Source organism: Corylus avellana, chromosome 7 (genome assembly GCF_965113065.1).
Source record: "Corylus avellana chromosome 7, dhCorAvel1.hap1.2, whole genome shotgun sequence".
In the NCBI taxonomy this organism is placed as follows: domain Eukaryota; kingdom Viridiplantae; phylum Streptophyta; class Magnoliopsida; order Fagales; family Betulaceae; genus Corylus; species Corylus avellana.
The window spans coordinates 20,909,286-20,930,472 of record NC_142496.1 but is presented as its reverse complement, the minus strand read 5'-3'; the positions used below and the strand labels follow the sequence as shown (position 1 = coordinate 20,930,472).

The 21,187-nt window shown below is 36.0% G+C and overlaps 2 protein-coding genes across 2 annotated transcripts; both read left to right on the top strand.

Annotated features, from left to right (window-relative positions):
* The first annotated feature begins 9,774 nt into the window (after positions 1–9,774).
* Positions 9,775–15,891, top strand: LOC132183612 (eukaryotic initiation factor 4A-14). The gene is made up of 5 exons (XM_059596966.2): positions 9,775–9,908; positions 13,460–13,529; positions 13,713–13,819; positions 14,268–14,698; positions 15,009–15,891. The coding sequence occupies exons 2-5, from the start codon at positions 13,462–13,464 to the stop codon at positions 15,642–15,644; spliced, it is 1,242 nt and encodes a 413-aa protein (XP_059452949.1). The 5' UTR covers positions 9,775–9,908; positions 13,460–13,461; the 3' UTR covers positions 15,645–15,891.
* Positions 15,892–18,273: 2,382 nt separating this feature from the next.
* On the top strand, positions 18,274–19,120 carry LOC132184851 (ABC family ABC transporter, putative (DUF3511)). The gene has a single exon (XM_059598627.2). The coding sequence runs from the start codon at positions 18,446–18,448 to the stop codon at positions 18,794–18,796; it is 351 nt and encodes a 116-aa protein (XP_059454610.1). The 5' UTR covers positions 18,274–18,445; the 3' UTR covers positions 18,797–19,120.
* Positions 19,121–21,187: the final 2,067 nt, after the last annotated feature.

Sequence of the window (21,187 nt, the reverse complement as noted above, 5' to 3'; positions counted from 1 at the left end):
ATATGGCACGATCGATGATCCTTTAGATCACAAGAGCCCCCTTAGCTTGGAATCAACATGTAAGCCATAACTCCACTTCCAAAAGGGGAAAGTCTCCACCATAAGAAACAAACCCCCACTTCCATAATGGGAAACCAATACATCCCCCTTATAAGTTTGCACCCACCACGTATAATTATTACATCCACACATGATATTGATGGATCGATTTGGCCCATTAATCATTGATACTACTCGATCCATCCATCCGTCTAATTTAACAGTCTACTAAATAGTTTTATTCAGAATATTGTAGCTTTGATTAATTGGCGTTTTTAAAGAATTGAATGATGACGCAAAATGGGGTGCACGCAACGCGCAAAGAAGTAAAGATGTGAGAAGCTGACTAATAATATTCTGCTTAATTGTATATGCAAAATTAAGTATCAAATCTAATCTTCATTAACACCGCTAATTAAGTGGGGGATTAATATAGAAAGCATGACGTCCCGCAAACCACGCGTTTGCAGTGATTGTTCCAATTAGGATTTTCAATGATTCTTCCTATCATTATCGTTTAATAAATAAAAAAGCATATATACTTTAACTTGCTTTACCGCCGCATTAGATATTTGCCCTGTCGAGCTCTCATTCGTCATTCAATTTTTCTTCTCCTTTTTTCCCTTTTTTCCCAATGGGAGGGGGACCTGCCATTATAGCTCCCCATGTTATGTTCTTAAGCTCGATTTGCTGTTAAATTACAATAAATCTGGGCACCTTCTACATTCCTTGCAAAAAGTTGCATTCCATTTTGTTTTTGTCTTCCTAATGGACCTATCTTCTTCATTTTTCCATCAAATTCGGGAATCCATGTCACTATTTTCTATAAATTAAGCACAGTGGATATCTCATTTCATATGCTTTGGGGAACATTATGCTAATAAATTAAATGCAACAAATTTGCACCAGACAAGGTGACAAATTAATCTTTTGATGTTGTGGGGCCAGCTCGATTGAAAGAATTAAAGAGCTAGCTTTCCCTTTTTGCCTGCCATTCTATAACTAAAACCCTCCTTATCAACTTGAAATGGAGATGATATATTTCAGAATTCAGATTTTAGTTTGTTGCATTTAATAATAATTTAAAGATTTTAAATGACACGACAATATATTTCTATATGGTAATTAACACATATACAATTAGATGTGTGAAAATTAATATGGAGCATGAAATATATTGAAATAGAGATGACCCTAGTGCCCTTTTGGGGTTAATTGCCCCAATTGGTATTTAAATGACATCATTCCATTTTCTTCCCCTTTTTTCTTTTCTCCAAAGTGAGGGGGACCTGCCATTATAGTTCCCATGTTATGATCTTAAACTTGATTTGCAGTTAATTACTTTAAATCTAGGCACCTTCTATATATATATATATACATTCCTTGCAAAAAGATGCATTCTATTTTGTTGGTCTTCGCAATGGACCTATGATATGTCTTCAATTTCCCATCAAATTCGAGAATCCATAAAATTATTTTCTATAAAGCACAGTGGATATTTCACATATATATGCTTTCGGGAACATTATGCTAATAAAATGTGACAAAGATTGATTAATTTTTTAGTTCAAGGCACAGTTAATTTACAAACAAGCTAGTTTGCACCTGACAAGGTGACAAAGGCTAATTCAGTTAGAATTAATACATAAGAAGTCTGGTGATTGATTAGATATTGGTTAACCTATAATTCGTTTGTTAATGTTCTTTGGAATGTGATTTTTATTTTTTGTTTGAAAAAAATTTCTGATGTGACATTTCTCAACCCCCTTGATTTTGCTCATTCCTCTACCCAAATTATGTGTGCAAACATCAAAAATCTCTCAACAGCTTAAAACAAACCCCTAGAGCTTAGTTTTCAAGGGAATTCTAACCAGATTCATCTCCTTTCACTACATATGTATTTTCTGATATAAGTTGATGATATACTGATCACTTGTTCCAAGCAATCTACAATTAATGACCTTCGATGGGGTGCTATTTTATCTCAACATGCTTGATTTTAAAGTGCTCTCACATGCTTGAAGCTAATTAAACCTATTAGTTTCCCTATCTATATATGGTTGCATCTACCCAGTACTTATCGGCATTTGAAGGAGAGAATTTTTATGACCCTACCTTGTTTTGCAACACTTTGGGTGTTTTACAGTATTTGTGTATAATTACACGGCCAAAGGTTTGTTTTTCTATAAAAAAAGATGTCTCAATTCATGCATAAACCAACAATTGTTCACCCTAAAACGACTGACTACTTTGGTATCTTAAGTAAACACTTCATTTTCGGCTAGCTAGCTGCATACTAAAATAATATATTAGCTTGTGCTTGCAAGCATTTTGTGATGCTGACTAGGCAAGAAGTAGAGATGACAATCGTTCTAATGGATTTTGCATTTTTTCTTTCTTTCTTGTGATAACCTTATTTCATGGAGTCACATAAAGCAAACAACAATTGCTCGTTCGAGAGCCGAAGCGAAATAAAAGCTCTTGCAAATACTATACGATAGATAATTTGGCTTAATTCATTGTTCTCTAAACTTGGACTAAAGGTGTGACAGCATTTGTGCCACTTATTTTTTATCAAACCTCATGTTTCATGTAAGGACCAAACACATTGAAATTGACTTTCATTTTATTCGTGATATGGTGCATCATAAGTCTCTAGATGTTTGGTTTCTTTCTAGTAAGGGGAAACTTCAGAAAGCTCCCCTAAACTTCCAGCCGTTTTGACATATCCCCCTGAACTTTGGTTTTCTCTCACTTTGGACCCTTTTAACTTTTTATACTCATTTTACCCTCAACCAAAACTACGTCGTTTTGGACTCCAAAACTACACCGTTTTGGGTTTCAAAACTACATCACCACCCAACCCAAAACGATGTCGTTTTGAGCATAAAAAAAAAAATTAAAAAAAAAAAGAGGAAATCAAGGGTGGCTTTGGCCGGTCTGGGGGTGGCCGGACCACCCCCTTGGCCATGGGGGTGGTCCGGCCACCCCCAAAAGGCCAAAAAAAAAAAAGGGCTGGGGGGAGGGGGGGATCGGGTGCATTTGGGGGTGGTTTTGGCCACTCCATACGGCCGGTATGGGGTGGCCAAAACCACCCCAGCCCCTTAGGGGTGGTCTGGCCACCCCCAAAAGCACCCCGATCCCCCTTTTTTTTTTCTTTTTTTTTTTTTTTGCCAAGGGGGTGGCCGGACCACCCCCTTGGCCATGGGGGTGGTTCGACCACCCCCAGATCAGCCAGGAGCCACCCTCGATTTCTTTTTCTTTTTTTTTTAAAAAAATTATTTATTTATTTATTTTGTTTTTCTTTTTTTAAAAAAAAAAATTTAATGCCTAAAACGACGTCGTTTTGGGCTGGGTATGTATTGTAGTTTTAGGACACAAAACGACGTAGTTTTGGAGGAGGGTAAAATGGGTATAAAAAGTTAAATTGTTTGACTTTAACGTTAAAATGATCTAAAGTGAGAGAAAACCAAAGTTCATGGGGCCTAAGTGAGAGTTTTGGAAATTCATGGGGGTTTGTCAAAATGGCTGGAAGTTTATAGGGGCTTTTTGAAGTTTCCCCTTCTAGTAAAGATCAATTGTAAGATTTTTTACCAAACCAATTTCTTCTTCTCTCTTTGCTTCTTTTCGAGACAAGCTCATTAATGTTACTCCCCTACAGTTGGGCTTGAGGGGGCGTGTAAAAACATATTTGCAACCAACAATTCAAACCAATCTTAGAAGGATTCAAACACTGTAGCGACTCAAACTCTAAGCCAAGATAAATGGAAGATTTCAAAGTCAAGAGAAGTAGATAAGACGAGTTGATAAACCGTGTGTTATCTGATCTTACTGGAGGAAAAAGTATTATTAAACAAAGCCTACATCTTCTTTGTCCTTTTTAATCTAATCATGATCGAATATGATCAATTATAGAAGCCTATGTGAAAGATAATTAAGTTATTTGAATAAGGGTGCATTTTGAGCTTGCGATTTCGCAAGAATAATCTATGTTTTTAAAAGATATCGCAAAACGTAAGGAATTTGGCATTACAATTTAAAAAACACTTCATCTAAAATAGGAAAAAAAAATCTGTAATTTCTATAAGTAGGTTAGGAGGTGCTTATTTAAAAAAAAGTGTGAATTTAAACCAAAATCATAGTTTCGCATAACAAATATTTGATAAAAAATAAATTAAAAAAAAAAAAACTTTTTAACATGTTTTACCAAACGCTTTTATAATTTTAAAAAATAACGATTTCAAAAATACAATTTTTAAAATCGCATTTATTGAAACTGCAATCCAAAATGGACCATAAACCATCAATCATGTTTACATATAATTAGAGTGTTGCTAGAAATTTTTGTCTTTATCAGATGTGGCAGTGTCAATTAGACCTTAGATTAGCACTTATTAAAAGAAAACCAAAGACTAATTTATACTAACACATCAGTAAGATAAGATAATAATGAAATAAAAAGTGTAGTTTCTGTACTTCCTCTACATAAAATGACGGAATCATTGATGGTGCTTACAACAATTTAGCACAAAAGTCTTCAATAAAATACCATAGTTAAAAGGTTATTGAAAAAAAAAAAAAAAGTATTAAAATTAATATCAATTGGTTATGAGGGGCAGGGAAGAGATAGGATTGAGAGGTTGGGGGGGTGAAGGTGATAAAGGAGGAAGATGTAGGATTGGTGGGTTAGAAATTGAAAATAACAAGATGCATTGGTAACTGTAATTGAATAAATGAGAGTGTGGTTAGATTTGTATGTGCGCGCGTATGGGTGAGTGATAAAAAAAGATAAAGTTTCTCTTTTTCTCTTTCTATTAGTATTAAAATATTAGGCAGTGACGAATAGATGATAAACCCACATTTATTCCATCGGTGATGCAACCAATTCTCTCTCTAGCTTTCTGATTCTATATAATCCCAACACACCCTTCACCTCTTCTCACAACAAAAACAAGCTTTGCTTCAAACAGATGAAGCAGCCTGACTGTTGGGTTTTGGGGAAGATATATAGAGGCTTTGTCTTGTGCAATTCCAGACAAGCTAGCAAGCAAGCAGCAGCCGATCTTTTTTTTATTATTATTATTTTTTTTCTTGGGTAAGGGAGGTGACAGAAGAGAGTGAGCACACATGGTTTTTCTTGCATGCTGGCTTTCATGCTTGAAGCTCTGCGTGCTTACTCTCTATCTGTCACCCCACCACCTCTCTCTCTCTCTTTCTGTCTCTGTGAATTTCATCTATATATATATAAAAAATGGTTGAGGTCATTTCAGATCCGTTATGTTTGATATGTCTTGCCCTAATTATGTGGATCTGTGTGTGTGTGTGTGCAGAAGTGTCACTTTGTCAGCTATTTGCTTGAGTTCAGAACTAAAAGGGGGAAAAAAACCAGTAACAGCTGAATTCTTGGTCGTGTACTATGTTTGTACTTTCATCGAAAACTGTTAAGGTTTTAACTTGGTTGGTTGGCATGTCATAACCATTTGAAGAACATCTATTCTTCTACAGTTTTGCTCCTTTTTTAATTTTCTTCTTTAAAATAAATGGACGTAAGGTGTCAAATATGACCTTTCAGGGTGAGTTTATGGACAGATGAAAAGAGAAAAAGGGTAGCAGAGAAAGGAGAGTTTTTAACTTTTTACTGTCTACTATACAACTATGCGTGATGCCGTGGATATATGGATGGTTATAATATTTGTGATTGCAATATTATTGTTTTCTAAATTCCTACAGGAGGAAGGTGTTAATTTGACATGATCTAATGGTGAAAATGTTGGAAACCAAAGGAGTTGGAGTAATTAAGCCATAACAGCCCCCTTTTCTGTTCCTCTCTTAGTAATCAATTGTTCTGATCATAACAACAAGCCATGAAGATCCAGAAATTCTTGGTGGTTCTCCAGGATCCAACCCACATGCTAATATATATAGGTGAGAACCGGCCGCCGAGGAGAATTTTGGTTTATCTTTTTGTTTTTTTTTTTTTCTTTTGCATAATATTGTTTTTATGTTTGTCAACTAATCCTGAGTTAACAGGTTTTTTTTGATCTGCTGTAGCCTGTTGATTTCTGCTAGCTGGAGCCTGTGAGACTGTTATTCTTTTGTAGCTGTTGAACGTTGCTGGGTTTTTTTTTTTTTTTTTTTTGGTCTTTAGCATATCTCCTTGAAAATGTTTGTGAGAAGGTTCCTGTTCTGTTTGCTGTTGAGAGGTTTTGTAGCAGAATTGAATCAATTTTTGTAGCTGATGGTCTTCCTGAAGGTCTAAGGTTGTTGATTTTTTCTTCAAAGAATTTCTTTTGCTGTTATAGCTTCTAGAGAATTGAGTAGGGTTGTGAATATAGTTGTATTAGGATGCTTGTTGCATCTGGTGTTCTATCAAAAGTGTGTATTCTTTGTTGTGAATGAACTTCATTTGTTCCCAATATATAGCTTGTAAAATACTGTTTAATGGGATTTTAGAGTTTGTATGGATGTAACTATAAGCATATATGTTTCCAGATTTTGGTTGCATTTTCTTATTACTTTTATGGTGTCTGGTTGGAATAATCTAAAACTATAACTATAAGCATTTTTGCATCAGAAGAAGATTGAGATCTTGTGTGACAAACCGAGGCAATTTTCTACTTTCACTGTTAAATTGTGCTCATAATGTCCAAAATGATTAGATTCTCATGACTCGTTTAATTATACATTCTAAACTTTCACTAATTAATGATCACATCTTTTAATATTTTCAACCCTATATATATATATATATATATTGTTAAAATTAGTATGAACAAACCTTCTTCGATTAATCCAAATATATTATAAGCTTATATGAACCAAAAACGAAGAAATTAGATCTCAAATAGATGGTGAAACTTCATTTTAACTGCATGGAGAGGATCCTATTCGGATGATGAGGTTGTGTTCTTGACCTAAATGGCATTTAGAACTTGACCTAAATCATGTTGACTACTATATATTTATTTATTTTTCTTGAATTTAGAACAAACCATGGGATATAGTAGCTGTGCACAGACAAAACAGCCAAAAAAAAATTCCCCAAATCCGAAAACCTAAACCCTAGAATCATGTAAAATGCATAACCCAAAAAGAAAATACCAAGGAAAAGAAAATTACCTTCAAGGTTTGAGGAATTTGAAGGTGAAAATCCAAATTTTTCAGAGAGAGATGTCTAATTTGATGAGAAAGAATGGAATGTTTAAGGCTTTTATATATATATATATATGAAATCTTGTTTGTAACATAAAATTAAAAGCCCCAAGGAGTTTATCCCTTAGCTAGGTCACGTCGGGATGCAATATGTAAACCGTCCTTGAAAGGAAGGGTTTTAACCCCAAGCACAGCAATATGCAGAAATTATAGCAAGTAAAATTCTGCATCAATTATGAAATCACAAACCACAAAATCTAAACCACCGTACAATCAACACAAAGATTTTGTTGACGCAGTAGAAACTTTTTGATTAACACATCAAATATAAAAGCACTCCGAGGTTGAAGGGCGAAGGATGGAGATTTACCGGGGGAGGGACGTGTATCATGCTAGAAAATGTGGATAATGAGTTAAAATTGTTCTTCAGACTGACATCGAACATTAGGTGTACTATTACCCAACGGTTCTACGGTTTAGGTTGAACATTCGGTGTTGTCTAGCCTCGAACGTTTGGCCAAAAACTATAAGTTGGATTTTTGGTTGCTTTTCAAATAAAAAAGTTATAAAACCATTGCAATTAACGGTTGCATTATGAGAGTGATTAATGCAACGATTTACTTTCAAATGATTGTATTATTATTACGAAATTTTGGGGCATCACACATTTTGTGCGCCTCAACCTTCAAACACGATCTAACAACTTCTAAAGAGAGAAAGGGAAGAATGGAAGGAAATATGAGAGATATGAGAGGAGAACAATAGAAGGGAGTGCTTTGAGCAAGATGACTTAAAGCAAGATTAAAATGTAATTAAGATTCTAACACTCTTCTCTTTGAGTTTCTGCTAATTATGGCACACTGATTTATTATTTTTTAGATTTGTGTGGTGTGGGTATATATGTATTTAGTTAATGGGTTTATGTGTTTGGTGAATATGGTAGAGGAAGATGCTTCCTCCATAAAAAGACCCAAGCTTTTCTTTGCTTGAGACCTTGGAGTTTACGATGAATGACGGGTTTGTAGAAGAATTGAAAACAAGATTATAGGGGATTCGGCTTAAAATAACAGCATATATGTTGTAGTTTAATCAACGGTCAAGATTGAATCTTAAAGTTAACTTACTTTTAGAAGCTTTTAATAGGAGAGAAAAAATAAAAAGAGATTTTGAGAAATTCAATCTTGACAGTCAATTAAACTACAACATACATTTAATAACAGGATATAAGCTGGATCTGATTAGAGAAGTGTATCTGTGCTTAATTTCAGTTTAGCTACCGTTTAAGATGTACTTTCGTAGTTTAATGTGTGAGTTTGTTGTTTAAGATTTCTAGGATGAATCTTAAGAGGGTTGATGTTAATTATTGATTAATTAAGTTATAGTTTTTGTCAAGTAAGTAATATCTCGTTGTTTCTCATCTTAAGCTTCAAAATCTATCAAACCAACTTTAATTCTTAACACCTTTAAATAATGTTAAAGAATGAGCTTGTAAATAGCTTTTTGTCATTTCTTTTCCTTTTCTAGATCCAACTGATATCTCTTTCCCTCTTTTCTCCCTTTAATAATCTAACCTTACGCCAACTAAAATTTCTTTTCCTTTTCACTTTTAAAAAAAAAAATACAAACAAACAATTTCTTTTCCTTTTCTGGAGAGATCTAAAGAGATTGGTTTTTCTTTGCCTCTCTCTAGCCGTACAGAAAGAGGGCACGGGGCCCACTCCTATTGGTTGGTGGGTAGGAAGGAATGTCTTGTGCATTTGCTCACTGCTTCACTGATTATATAGATGCCCACTTAAAGCAATCAACTATACCCAACATAAATGTGTACTTTGTTTAAGGTTAATATTAAATTGACATTAATGGTAGAAATATTAAGAAATATTTTTATCCTATAATATTAATGCAACGGTTTCAATTAATTATTGAATTAGTCATTGGTCGTGATTGACACGTCAACATTATGAGATAGTTGTGGAATAAAAATATGAGAAATGATATAAAATAATAAAAAGACAATTTTTTACCTATAAAAGTCTTATGCGGCAAGATATCATAGGCCACATTCATAGTTGCTGCAACCCCATCCACTGATGAACTTATGGTCTCTTGCCACCTAAGACATTTATGGGCAAAAAATAATCTTTTTATTGCACAATTACATGTCTCTAAAAATATAGTATATAATATTTTTCTTTAAGTTAATTTAGGAGTGAATGGTGACAACAAAATGACTTTAGGCTTTACTTAATATATATATATATATATATTTTCTTTTTAAGACAAAAATATTAATATCCAACTCAAAACACAAAATATTTAAAATTATTTAAAAAAAAAAAGTTAAAACGAAAAAAAAAAAAAAAAAAAAAAAAAAAAAAAAGCTCCATCTTAAAATGAAAAAAATAAATAAAAGTCCCAAAGCATAATGGATTAGAATTTAGAGATCAGAACGAGCAAAACAGTGACGCAGACGTGTCAAAAGTCCAGACCCTAAAGGAATAACAGCGAAGTACCAGGGGTAAATCCGGCAACTGACCAAAAAAAAAAAAAAAAAAAAAGATCCCCTCTTAGTCCCTTCTACTAGCCAGTGTCAATCTCTCTTTTCCATCCTTAACTCCTCCGAACAAAGATCCGAGGAGTTTGGGAAACCCTAACCCTAAAAGGCCACATACAAACCGCAAAGTCTCGCTTCGTTAAGCTCTCACAATCGCTTTCAGGTGCTTTCTTTCTTTCCTCTGTTAGATTTTAGCTTTACACTGTTTAAAATTGGGACTTTACTTTGTTCGCTTTGAGCTTTGCTTATAGATTGTTTGTTTGTACGGATTGCTTTTCATGGTGAGTAGATCGATAATCTTGTTGGGCTTTGTTTGGATTCCGAGAAAAGAAGTGAACCCAGAAACTTCGATTGTTTTAAGAGACCATAATACAGCCTTTTCGGTTGTTTCAGTTTTTGGTCTTGTTTTTTCTGTCTCTGAAAAGTAAACGACGATATACTTGTGATTTATAATTTTCTTTTTCTTGATCTTTTCATCTCATATGTTTCTTCTCAATTCTTACCAATCTGATATCATCTGAATCGATTGTATGATGGCCCGTGGCTAATTTGTCTGGTTTTGCTTGGGGTCTTGCAACAAATAAATTATCCATGTATTTAATATAATTTGTACATTTATCTATAAAACTTGCTTTTATGCTTCCCACCTAGCGTGGTTTTAGTACCTTATGCCACAGGATCACATGTGGTTTAGTTTATCAAATATGCTGTAACTCGTTAACTAGGTTGCTTGATTTGTTGGTGGTAAATTTTTCCTGCTTGTTTTTGTGATTAAGGGTGAGCACCATGGTATTGGTCGGTGTTCGCCTTAATCTGACAGCAGAACTGACGGTATCGATGGTTAGAATCCGGCCGTCTAATCAAATCGATTGTATGGAAGAAATTGAACTGAGCTGAATACATTTAGTCTGTTTTTGGCCCATCACATGTATTGTGTAATGGCCCGTTTTTAGCCTGGTTGGTCCTTAGTTTTGGCCTGTTTGGCCTGCTTTGGATTGTTTAGAATCTGGAGGTCTGTTTGGCTTTTTTTGGTTCATTCCGCAACAGTTTAACCTTAAGCCATGGATGGTCCATATTAATCTCCTAATGTTACTATCTTAGTTCTCTGAGTCACTTTCCTAAATTTGAGATCAATCATGCAATGATGATGGTGTCTTCAAAAGCACGTTCAATAGATTTCCAATCTTCAATTTCACACAATCCATTTAGACATAGACCTAAACTACTAGTGTTTTTGTCAACTAAATATGCCAACACAACATATCATCACATATGGGCCTAACAAAATTGAATGATTTCTAAGAAAGTGATTACCTCCAACCCCCATGCCCCAAAAACATCATGGATTATATTATAACCTTGGTTGTAGATTTTGATGGAGACACATTCAGTGCTAGACTTGAGCTTGGTGAGGCTGGCCTTCTTGTGTTCCATGTGATAGTGAACAAGAGGATCTGAGAAGGGCTGAGAGCTTGAGGGAGAGGCAAAGATTTGGGAAAAGGGTGATAGACAAGATGTAGGCCATTGGTTGCTAAAAGGGGCAAGCGGGTCCTTTTGCTGAACTTTGTTCTCTCTTCTCTTTATGTATTGCAGGGAGGCATTGCTAGGGTAGAGAGAGGAAAAAATTCTGATTTCGCTGAGTTGACTGGATGCGAAGGGGGAGGTAATGCCAGTAGTGTTTCTCTAGTTAATTGGCCCCACATGGATGTGGATTTGTTCTCTTTGGAGGAGCCCATTCCATTGAGTTCTCGTCTGATAGTAGCTAAACAGAACTGTACAGGGTTCATGCCTGATTGGGTCCTGCATATATTGAAGGAAGTTTGCCAGTTTGTGCGGCTTTTTAGCAAGGGTTTTGAAGAGAAGTTTTGGCCTTGTTTACGGACATTGAAGTGAGCTGCTCTAATTAGGCGTCCACCTCTTTCTTGAAAATGAAAAAAAGGTTGTAGAGAATTAAGAAGGCTATTTTGCTCCATTAATTATGAAGTGAACAACAATAGCACATGTCATGGTAGAGTGAGGGGAAGGGCTACAAGTGGTTATTTATGAAGCCCAAATTGCTATCATGGAATGTAAGAGGGTTGGATGAGGGTGACAAGCGCTTGAGAGTCAGAAATTTGATTAGATAGTGGAAGGCGGATATTATTTGTGTGTAGGAATCCAAATTTGGAGCTTGTTTCCAGCAATGTTGTGCATATCTTGTGGGGGTGTTTGTCAATTGGTGCTACTCAGCCTCTAGAGGGGCCTCATATGGTATTTTGGTCATGTGGGATAAGAGGGTCATGGAGAAGATCAAAGAGTGTGTGAGGGATTTTGGAGAAGATTATCTCGAAGCTCTAGGACGCTTTTGTCAAAGGTAGGCAAATCCTTGATTTCGTGCTCATTGCTAATGAATGTCCAGATAGTAGGATCAGATCTAGTGAGCCATGGGTGCTTTGCATGGTAGATATTGAGAAGGTCTACGATAATGTCAATTGAGATTTCTTACTTTACTTGTTGAGGAGGTGATGTTTTGGGGATAAATGGCCCCTTGGATGACACATTGTATTTCTTTTGTGCCCTTTTCTGTTTTGGTGAATTGTAATCTGTCGGATTTCTTCCGTAGCTCCCATGATCTGAGATAAGGAGATCCTTTGTCGCCTTTACTTTGTCATTGTTATGGAGGCTTCAAGTAGAATGCTTTGTGCAATTGTTGATGGGGGTGTTCTCTTAGGTGTTGTATATGAGAAATTGGAATTTTTTTTTTTTTTTCAGTCTCTTTGGGCTGCCCTGGCTTATGCTTAGACGAGTTGTTGACTTGTTTGTTTGTTGGTGGTATGCTAGTAGCACTCAGAGTTCTGTTGTGTGGAAGATGAGGCCATCTTGTCTTTTGTGATGTCTTTGAAGGAAAAGAAATGATAGAAGTTTCAATACTCTTTATCTTTGGACAACTGTAATTTTATCTCCTTTGGTGCTTAGTTTTCATGATTCTCTTGCTGTTTTTTCTCTTCCTAGCTTGGTGTTTTTCTTGTATGCTTCTTGTGTATGTGGGTGCGCTTTACATTTTTAATAACATCTCTCGATTACTTATTAAATTTTTTTTTAACCCAATCAACTAATGTAGATATACCTTTACCTGTGGTTTCTATCATCCAACATCCCTGGATGATTTCAATTAAGAGATAGCAATCTGGATTCTGAAGTCTTTTGATGATATTTGTGCCTTTCCCCATTGAAATTGCTTCACAAATATTATGCTGACCATGTTGCTGTTATACACTAGCTTTTTTAATGTGCTGGGGTCATCTTTGCAAACTGATTGGCTTGGTAGTGAGAGAGGAAGAGAAAGAATCATCTTTGTGTAATTGTGCAAGTGTTAGCGTGTGGACCCTTTATGTAGTCTTTGGTATTTTTGCTTCAAAATATGTAGAATCTGATGTTTATTTGGTTGGAACTTTTGTTTGTTTGTGTTTATTCTTGTGAGGGTATTTGTTGTTATGGTGTTTGGATTCCTTTTACCTCTAAAAGCCTTACGAAAATATACATTTGGTTTTTTTCCCAGTTGTTTTGTGTATTCAAATTGGCATCTTTTGGTGATACTTGGATTTTGCTTTGAGATACTATTTTAAGTCTTAGTAACAGGGAAGATGCACCAAGTATAGTTTATGGCTATACATGGAGAAATTAGGGTTTGCTGACATGATTATGAGTTAACTATTTACTGTTTACTCTTTGTAGTCATGGCTGGTTTGGCACCCGAGGGATCCCAATTTGATGCTCGTCACTATGATGCTAAAATGACCGAGTTGTAAGTTTTTTGTTTTTCTAATTTTCTTTATTTAATTATCAGACATTGACTACACATGCAATGCTGGTGATATGTACTCTTTTTGTTCATTTTCTACATCATCGGTGTTTTGGCATGTCATGCTTGTCATGTTATGCATACTATAAAAGACTCATGCTTGGTTTGATGAATTGGTGGGAGCAGACTTGGAGCTGATGGGCAAGATTTCTTCACGTCATATGATGAGGTTTATGACAGTTTTGATGCTATGGGATTGCAGGAGAACCTCCTAAGAGGAATCTATGCTTATGGTATGCCCAATCATGCTTTAATTTCCATATCTGTTTTTTTTTCCCAGAAATTCAAACTTTCCAAGTAGGTGTTTCTTTTATGATGCAGTACATTGATTTTAGTTTTTTAATATTTGGGGAGATTATATATATACACACACCCAAGATATATCCAAGTGTGTATGTCCTATTTCTTGTCTATCATAGCTCCGTGAGCACATCAAGGTTTTCTGGCAATATCCTCTAATTATTTTTGTTCTCACCCATCACAACTTTAGGAGTTGTTTTACTAATTCAGGTTTGTGTATACTTACATGTGCAATGGGTGGTGTGAGCTTCATTTGAAGTGAAATTTTATAATGTATGACCTGAGAAGTCACTGCTTCTTTTCTCTAATACATACTCTGAGACTTGACTTTAATCTTGTGGCGACATTTAAAGCTGATATTTGAATTGAACTTCTTTGAAGGTTTTGAGAAGCCCTCTGCAATTCAGCAAAGGGGGATAGTTCCTTTCTGCAAGGGACTTGATGTGATTCAACAAGCACAGTCTGGAACTGGAAAAACCGCTACTTTTTGCTCTGGAATTCTGCAGCAGCTTGATTATGACTTGGTTGAATGCCAGTCGTTAGTTCTTGCTCCCACTAGAGAGCTTGCGCAACAGATTGAGAAGGTCATGCGGGCCCTAGGTGATTATTTGGGTGTCAAGGTTCATGCCTGTGTTGGTGGAACGAGTGTTCGTGAGGATCAACGAATTCTTTCTGCTGGGGTCCATGTTGTTGTTGGTACTCCTGGTCGTGTGTTTGACATGCTGCGGAGGCAGTCACTGCGCCCTGATTACATTCGGATGTTTGTGTTAGATGAAGCTGATGAAATGCTCTCACGAGGCTTCAAGGATCAGGTTCATGATTTGTTTTTTATTTTTTAAAATTGGAATCTCTTCTTTTGTGCATCCTATAATTATTAGCTAGATATGGGAGTTTGAGGGTTTTTTTTCTTTTTTTTTTTTTTTTTTCTCTCCTACTTCCCTCGTGACAGAGGGAAGATATTTTGCTCATTACATGCTCTGGTTATTGGTACAACTTGTGTTGGCATTTGGTGCTCTTATTATTTTAAAACATGTGTGCATGGCCTTTCCAAGTTGAATTTTGAACCATTGTGTTGAGAGGTCAGTTTTTACTTGACTAACAATCTGTGTTCCAATTTTTTAGATCTATGATATCTTCCAGCTGCTGCCACCAAAAATTCAGGTTGGGGTTTTCTCTGCCACAATGCCACCTGAGGCCCTTGAGATCACAAGGAAGTTCATGAATAAACCTGTGAGGATTCTGGTTAAACGTGATGAGCTCACCCTTGAGGGTATCAAGCAATTCCATGTCAATGTTGACAAGGAGGAATGGAAGCTTGAGACACTTTGTGATCTTTATGAAACCTTGGCAATCACCCAAAGCGTCATCTTTGTGAACACCAGGCGCAAGGTTGATTGGCTGACAGACAAGATGCGCAGCCGTGATCATACGGTCTCTGCCACCCATGGAGACATGGACCAAAATACCAGGGACATCATCATGCGGGAATTCAGGTCTGGCTCGTCCCGTGTTCTCATCACCACTGATCTCTTGGCAAGGGGTATTGATGTCCAGCAAGTCTCTCTTGTGATAAATTATGATCTTCCAACTCAGCCTGAGAACTACCTCCATCGTATTGGTCGTAGTGGACGGTTTGGGAGGAAGGGTGTTGCCATCAATTTTGTGACCACGGATGATGAGAGGATGCTCTTTGACATCCAGAAGTTCTATAATGTGGTGATTGAGGAGCTGCCAGCAAATGTTGCTGATCTCCTTTGATGCAGTTTTTGCTTGGCCTGCTTAATGGTTTTTAATCTGGAATCCATAATTATTACTTTATTTCTCGTAGGTCTAAGGCTTAGCTTGGATTGAAATTACCAAAAATTGAGGATTTAGGGTCCTCTGCATTTGAGATGGGCGCCAATTCCCATTTTGGTTGTAAAACAATCTTGCCTTGTTGCAAAAATTTGTTTTCAGTTTGCCTTGTATTTCTGACTTCTAAGAATCATCCTCGGTATTTGCAGAATTTTTGGCCGTTGGGTTGACCTTATTTTGATCTAAGATTACTTCTAGGTTTATGTGTGAGAGGGGATGTTATGTGGAGTTTGAAACATGATTTGATTATGCTGGGACGCTGAGCTTGCTCTCTTTGTTTCTCTTCAAGCCCTTAGCTTGATACTGTATCTATAGCCTCTCTGTGAAAATACTTCTTCTTTTTTGTCCTATGTAAAAGTAGTTATTTCTTGTGTGCTGAAACTTGATTGTGAATCTGTTTCTGCACAAAAGCCCCATAACTTGAAAAGGAGAGGCAAAAATAATTCGAACTTGAAGGACGAGGCTGCTAGAGAGAGAAAAAAAAAAAAAAAAAAAAAAGGCTTTGGAGAAAATTATAGGAATTTTGGCAACTTTGACATCAAAGAAAGCTGCTATGGTCTCAAAGGCTTCAAGGAGCATCCAAGACTACAGCATACAAGAGCACAAAATCAAAACAAGAGACTGACACAACATGCGAAAAGAAAAAATAGTTGTTTCAAAATGTATGAGTTGAAAACACTTTTTTAAAAAGCGTATGGTAAAGCGTTGGGCACTTCCTTTGCTTGCAATTTGAAAACACAAATTTTTCTATGTCTTCGAATCGTTATTTTTAAGAAACATAATTCCAAATGAGATACCTTTTATGATTTTGTTTAAAAATTACTTTTTGTTTGTGAAATCGCTGGGCGAATGGAATCGAAGAGAGGAGGGTATTCTTGGGAAGATTAAGTCCATTACAATTGGAAAGAAGAATCTAGAAAAGGTTTTAGCATACCTTTATGGATCTGCAAGCAAGTGTAAGAAAGTCTTGGAAATGAGAAACGTTGGGGAATCGTATAGTAGTTGTGTTTTGAGAGAACGAATCCAATTCTAATTCTTCTTCTTCTTCTTCTTCTTGGAGAGTGGCTGTCTCAAAACAATCAACCCTACATTCATTCATTCCACTCCCATTTAATTTGTCATTCAACATTCAAAATATACCATAAAAATTATAATTTACATTTAAGTATAAACAAAATTCAAGGGGCCCACTACAGGTGAGGAAGGTTGTGCCAAAGTTGTTCTTGTCATAGACCTTTGTCAATAATTTCATCTGGGTTTTCAGTAAAACCCACTTGCAGAAGGATAGTAGTAGTAGTAAGTGTTGCTCTTGCAATTTTTAAAGATAAAAATTTGAAAAATATTTTATAGCTTAGTGTTGTTTGAGGAAGTATTTTAGGATTTAGCTTTAGGGAGAACAAAAGGGTTAAAAAAAAATTAAAGTTCAAAAAATAAAAAAATAAAACATTATGTTTTTCTTTGTTCATATTTTAATGCAACGGAGGATGGACAAGCAACATTAAGATTAGGTATAAGAAATGTTATACCTTTTATCTTGGTCGTTCATTTTAAATGAACGGTCAGATTGTGACAACACAGTAAAAAGAGACAAAAAAAATATAACTTATAATTGAACGAGTGGCTATTGGAGTGACCGCACCACTCCAAACTGGTTATTAGGGGTGGCCGAATCACCGACTAAAATGTGTGGTTTGGCCACCTACAAACCAAAAAATAAAAATATTCGAATTACTCATGTAGTTAAATAAAGTGGTTTAACCAACCCTATAGATAATGGTGAAACTAGTCATTTTTTAAATTTTCACCAAAATTCTAAGTTTTCCTCAATTTTACCTTCCAAAAGGTGCCATTTTTATTTCGGCCCAGCCAACACGCACCAAGAAGCCACCTTTTATCTTATTTTAATGTGCTGCCACGATGTGGGGGTGGTGTATTTAAAATGAGCTGCCCAACTAGAAGGTGTTAAATATTGCAATATTGCATCGAATCTCAGTCTAGGCCACACAACCATCTACTTCGTTTCTTTCTTTAATTACAAAAAGAAAAAGGTCCATCTATCTAAGCGTGTGGACTCCTTCCAATCTAGATTTTTAGATATCTGACATTTCCACAAAATCGAGTCACGATCAAGATCATGACAGTCAGACATCTCTTTCTTTTTCTTTGGAAAAGTAAAATTTAGAGCACGAGTAGGAAAAAGGGCCAAGAAAAATATTGAAAACTGCTGACAGATTCAAAAACAAATATGATGGGAAAATGGTGAAGATATTGGCCAAAAGGTTTATTATTATTATTTTTTTTTTTTGTGTTTTTGTTGAAAAATGTTTTGAATTGATATAAAAGTGAAAAGGGTTTTGAGTTTTTTTGGAAAGTTATGATTTTTTTTTTTTCCCTGCAAACAGATTCAAGAACTGTAAAGTTTGGAAAAATTCAAGACCAATTTTCCAAGTGAAGGTAAAAAAAACAGAAGAAAAAACAAAAGAATTGACTTAGACAATATGATTCCCCACTAAACACGCCAACTGGAATCAATCCCAATGTCAGAGAGAGAGAGAGAGAGAGAAAAAGAAACTACATTAAACTAACCAACCGCAGAGCAAGATCATCCATTGTCAGACCCCACGGTCCAATAATTCTCATTCTCTCTGCTTCTAAAATCTGAAGTCCAGAAAAACCAACCACTGAATCTCTCTGCCACAATCCCAATGGAGGACTACAACAGAGCAAGGCAATATGGGGATGGGTCGATGCAGATGGAGAGCTATTATGGGCCACCGCCGCCTAGACCAGCCAACTCCTATGACCTCAGGTCCTACAGCTCCTCCTATCCACAGACCCAGGTGGGCAGCAACAGGGACTTGAAGCTGAAGAAAGGGAAGAGCGCTTGTGGGTCGTCTTCAAAGTCTTGGGCTTTTAGTGACCCTGAGTTCCAGAGGAAGAAGAGGGTTGCCAGCTATAAGATGTACTCTGTGGAGGGTAAAATGAAAGGATCCTTGAGGAGGAGCTTCAGGTGGCTTAAAGACAAGTACACCCAGGTGCTTTATGGATGGTGGTGACTGGTGATTCTGCCTCTATTCATACTTTCTTCTTTCTTCTTGTATGTTGGAAGTTCTGTTTCACATTCTCAAATTTTGTTGTCATCAACAGAATTTCTAAATTTGTGGGTTTGTGATTATAAATTCATAAGTCGCTTTGGCCAATTGACTAAATAGTGAATATGATAATGGGCTCCTGGAGGCTGAAGAGCTTCTCTCAGGGCTCAAATTTATTTGTGTAACTGTTAATGCTGGAGTGAACAAAAGCTATTTATGTCTTTTGAGATTGCCTGATATTGATGAGCCACCTTTCTGGACCCTCAGAAAGGGGGCTGCTTTCACCTACTTGTTAATAGCAAATACTTTCCATGAGCACCATTTTTTTTTTTTTTTTTTAAATATTGCTTTTAGAAATTTGTTAATTGCTTTGGATAGCAAATGTATGTTGATCCACCTGGTAATTACATCTGCAATATCTTCTTTAGAAATGCTTTGGGGCCATTCCTTGCTTGACTCACTGCAATCGATAGTGAAGGCTATTGAATTTGAGTTTTCCTTTGTTGCCACGTCTTGTATACTGATGAACTGATGCTGAGAATCAAATGGAATAAGCTATTACAGAAGAAAACTATAACTAGCGAGAAAGGGGGGGAAGTGAGGCATGCGAATAATGGGCTGACACTTTTGCTGAGGCTTTCACATATGGTGTAGTTTGTTTTTGACTAACTAATGGTTTGTTTCTATTCAAATATGGACCTGTATTCTTTGTTCTGTATCCTGCTCTGTCATCTAGTCGAGAACCCTTTGTTTGCTAACTCATTCTCCAACATGCTAAAGCTTGCTAACTAATAGCATTACAAAAAAACAAGCCAGTAGCATGTCCTGTTTGAAGATTCTAATGGAAGCACTTCTCTTCGAATTTAGCTGAGCATTTTTATGTGGGATTTGTCTCAAATTTCCTTGTACTATTCTATTCGGATATTTCTTACTAAGTTACTTGAGGAATTCCAGATTCATCTGTTTAGAGCTTTATCTTTGAATATCCAATGACTTCTCCTAATATTATAACTGTGGGTATTCCTGTGGAATGGAAGAAAGTTTTTTTCCCTGTCCATTCAAACTTTGGTTTATGTGGAGCCATAGATGCTAGAGGTTTGTTGAAATCAATGGTTGAGCTGGTTGTGGATTTCACCCACTTTTGCATAGTAGAGGCAATTGCTTTCTCAATATCTGGAAATTACTTGTTGGAGAGTTTGGTGCATCATTGAGAGTTGGGTCTCATGATATAGTTACCAACTCTCCCCTGAACTTTTTCTCAATTTATTGAGAGTAGCTTATGGAGAGAAATCCGAGGTTCCAGTGTTCCTACTAGTTAGGTGACTTCTTTAATGTACTCCTTGCATACCCCGAGCACCTTTTACGCTTTTAATAATATCTCGATTACTTATCAAAAAGAATCCGAGGTTCTAGTGCAGTGACAGCTCTGAGTTCGATGGTCTAAGTTCTCCTCTAAAGTTTTGCATTTTAGTTGGGATGGTTTCTATCATCTTACATCAATGCCATTCTGCTTTTCATTCACTTTATGCTCATGATATACTCAAGTTACCTGCCACTGGACTCAGACATAATTGAAAAATCTGCAGTGGAATTTTCTTAGTTGTTTTTCATTCAGTTTTCGCAACAATTGGTATTTATGCAGACAATCTAGCAAAAATTCCATCTCTCTGGATTGGATACAGATGAAGTTGATGGAATTGTATTCATTAGGGTCTGAATCAATGATATTTATTTTAATGTGAATAATAAGTAATCTACAAATTTCTTAAAATGTGGGAACAACTTAGACATGTGCAGAGAATCTTGTCACTCATGTCAATTATACATGCAGCAGTCAAGGCTTGAGTTGTCATCCTGTCATGCCAGCTGAATGGTTTAATCTAATGTTGTGATTAGGGACAAAACCTCTTAATAAATAAAACGGAAGCGAATGTTCTTCATAGATGGTTTACAAAGATAAGTGAAAATGAATAATTGTTTTCATAAAATTTTATTGCTATGCTGCACTTATTCAAAAACATTAAAACCATAGTAGTAGCGTTCTATTCGAAATGACTCTATTACGGGCATTTCCATATTAGGCTAGCTATATTAGGTTTATATTATATTGGCATAAGTTGGCAAACCCTAGACTTATTAGGGTTATGATATTATTCAGATAAGAGCTTTTGACTCAACTCTACCTCTCTTATGTAATATGTAATGAATCATCTATTTAAAGGGGGTTATGTTATGAATAAAGACATAAAAATAACTAATTACAAACCTTGTGTTTGAAAGGTTTAGGTTTCTTTAAAACCTAATTTATCGCGTTGCGAACTTAGGTTCGTAACAGATTCCCCCCATCCTAATGCA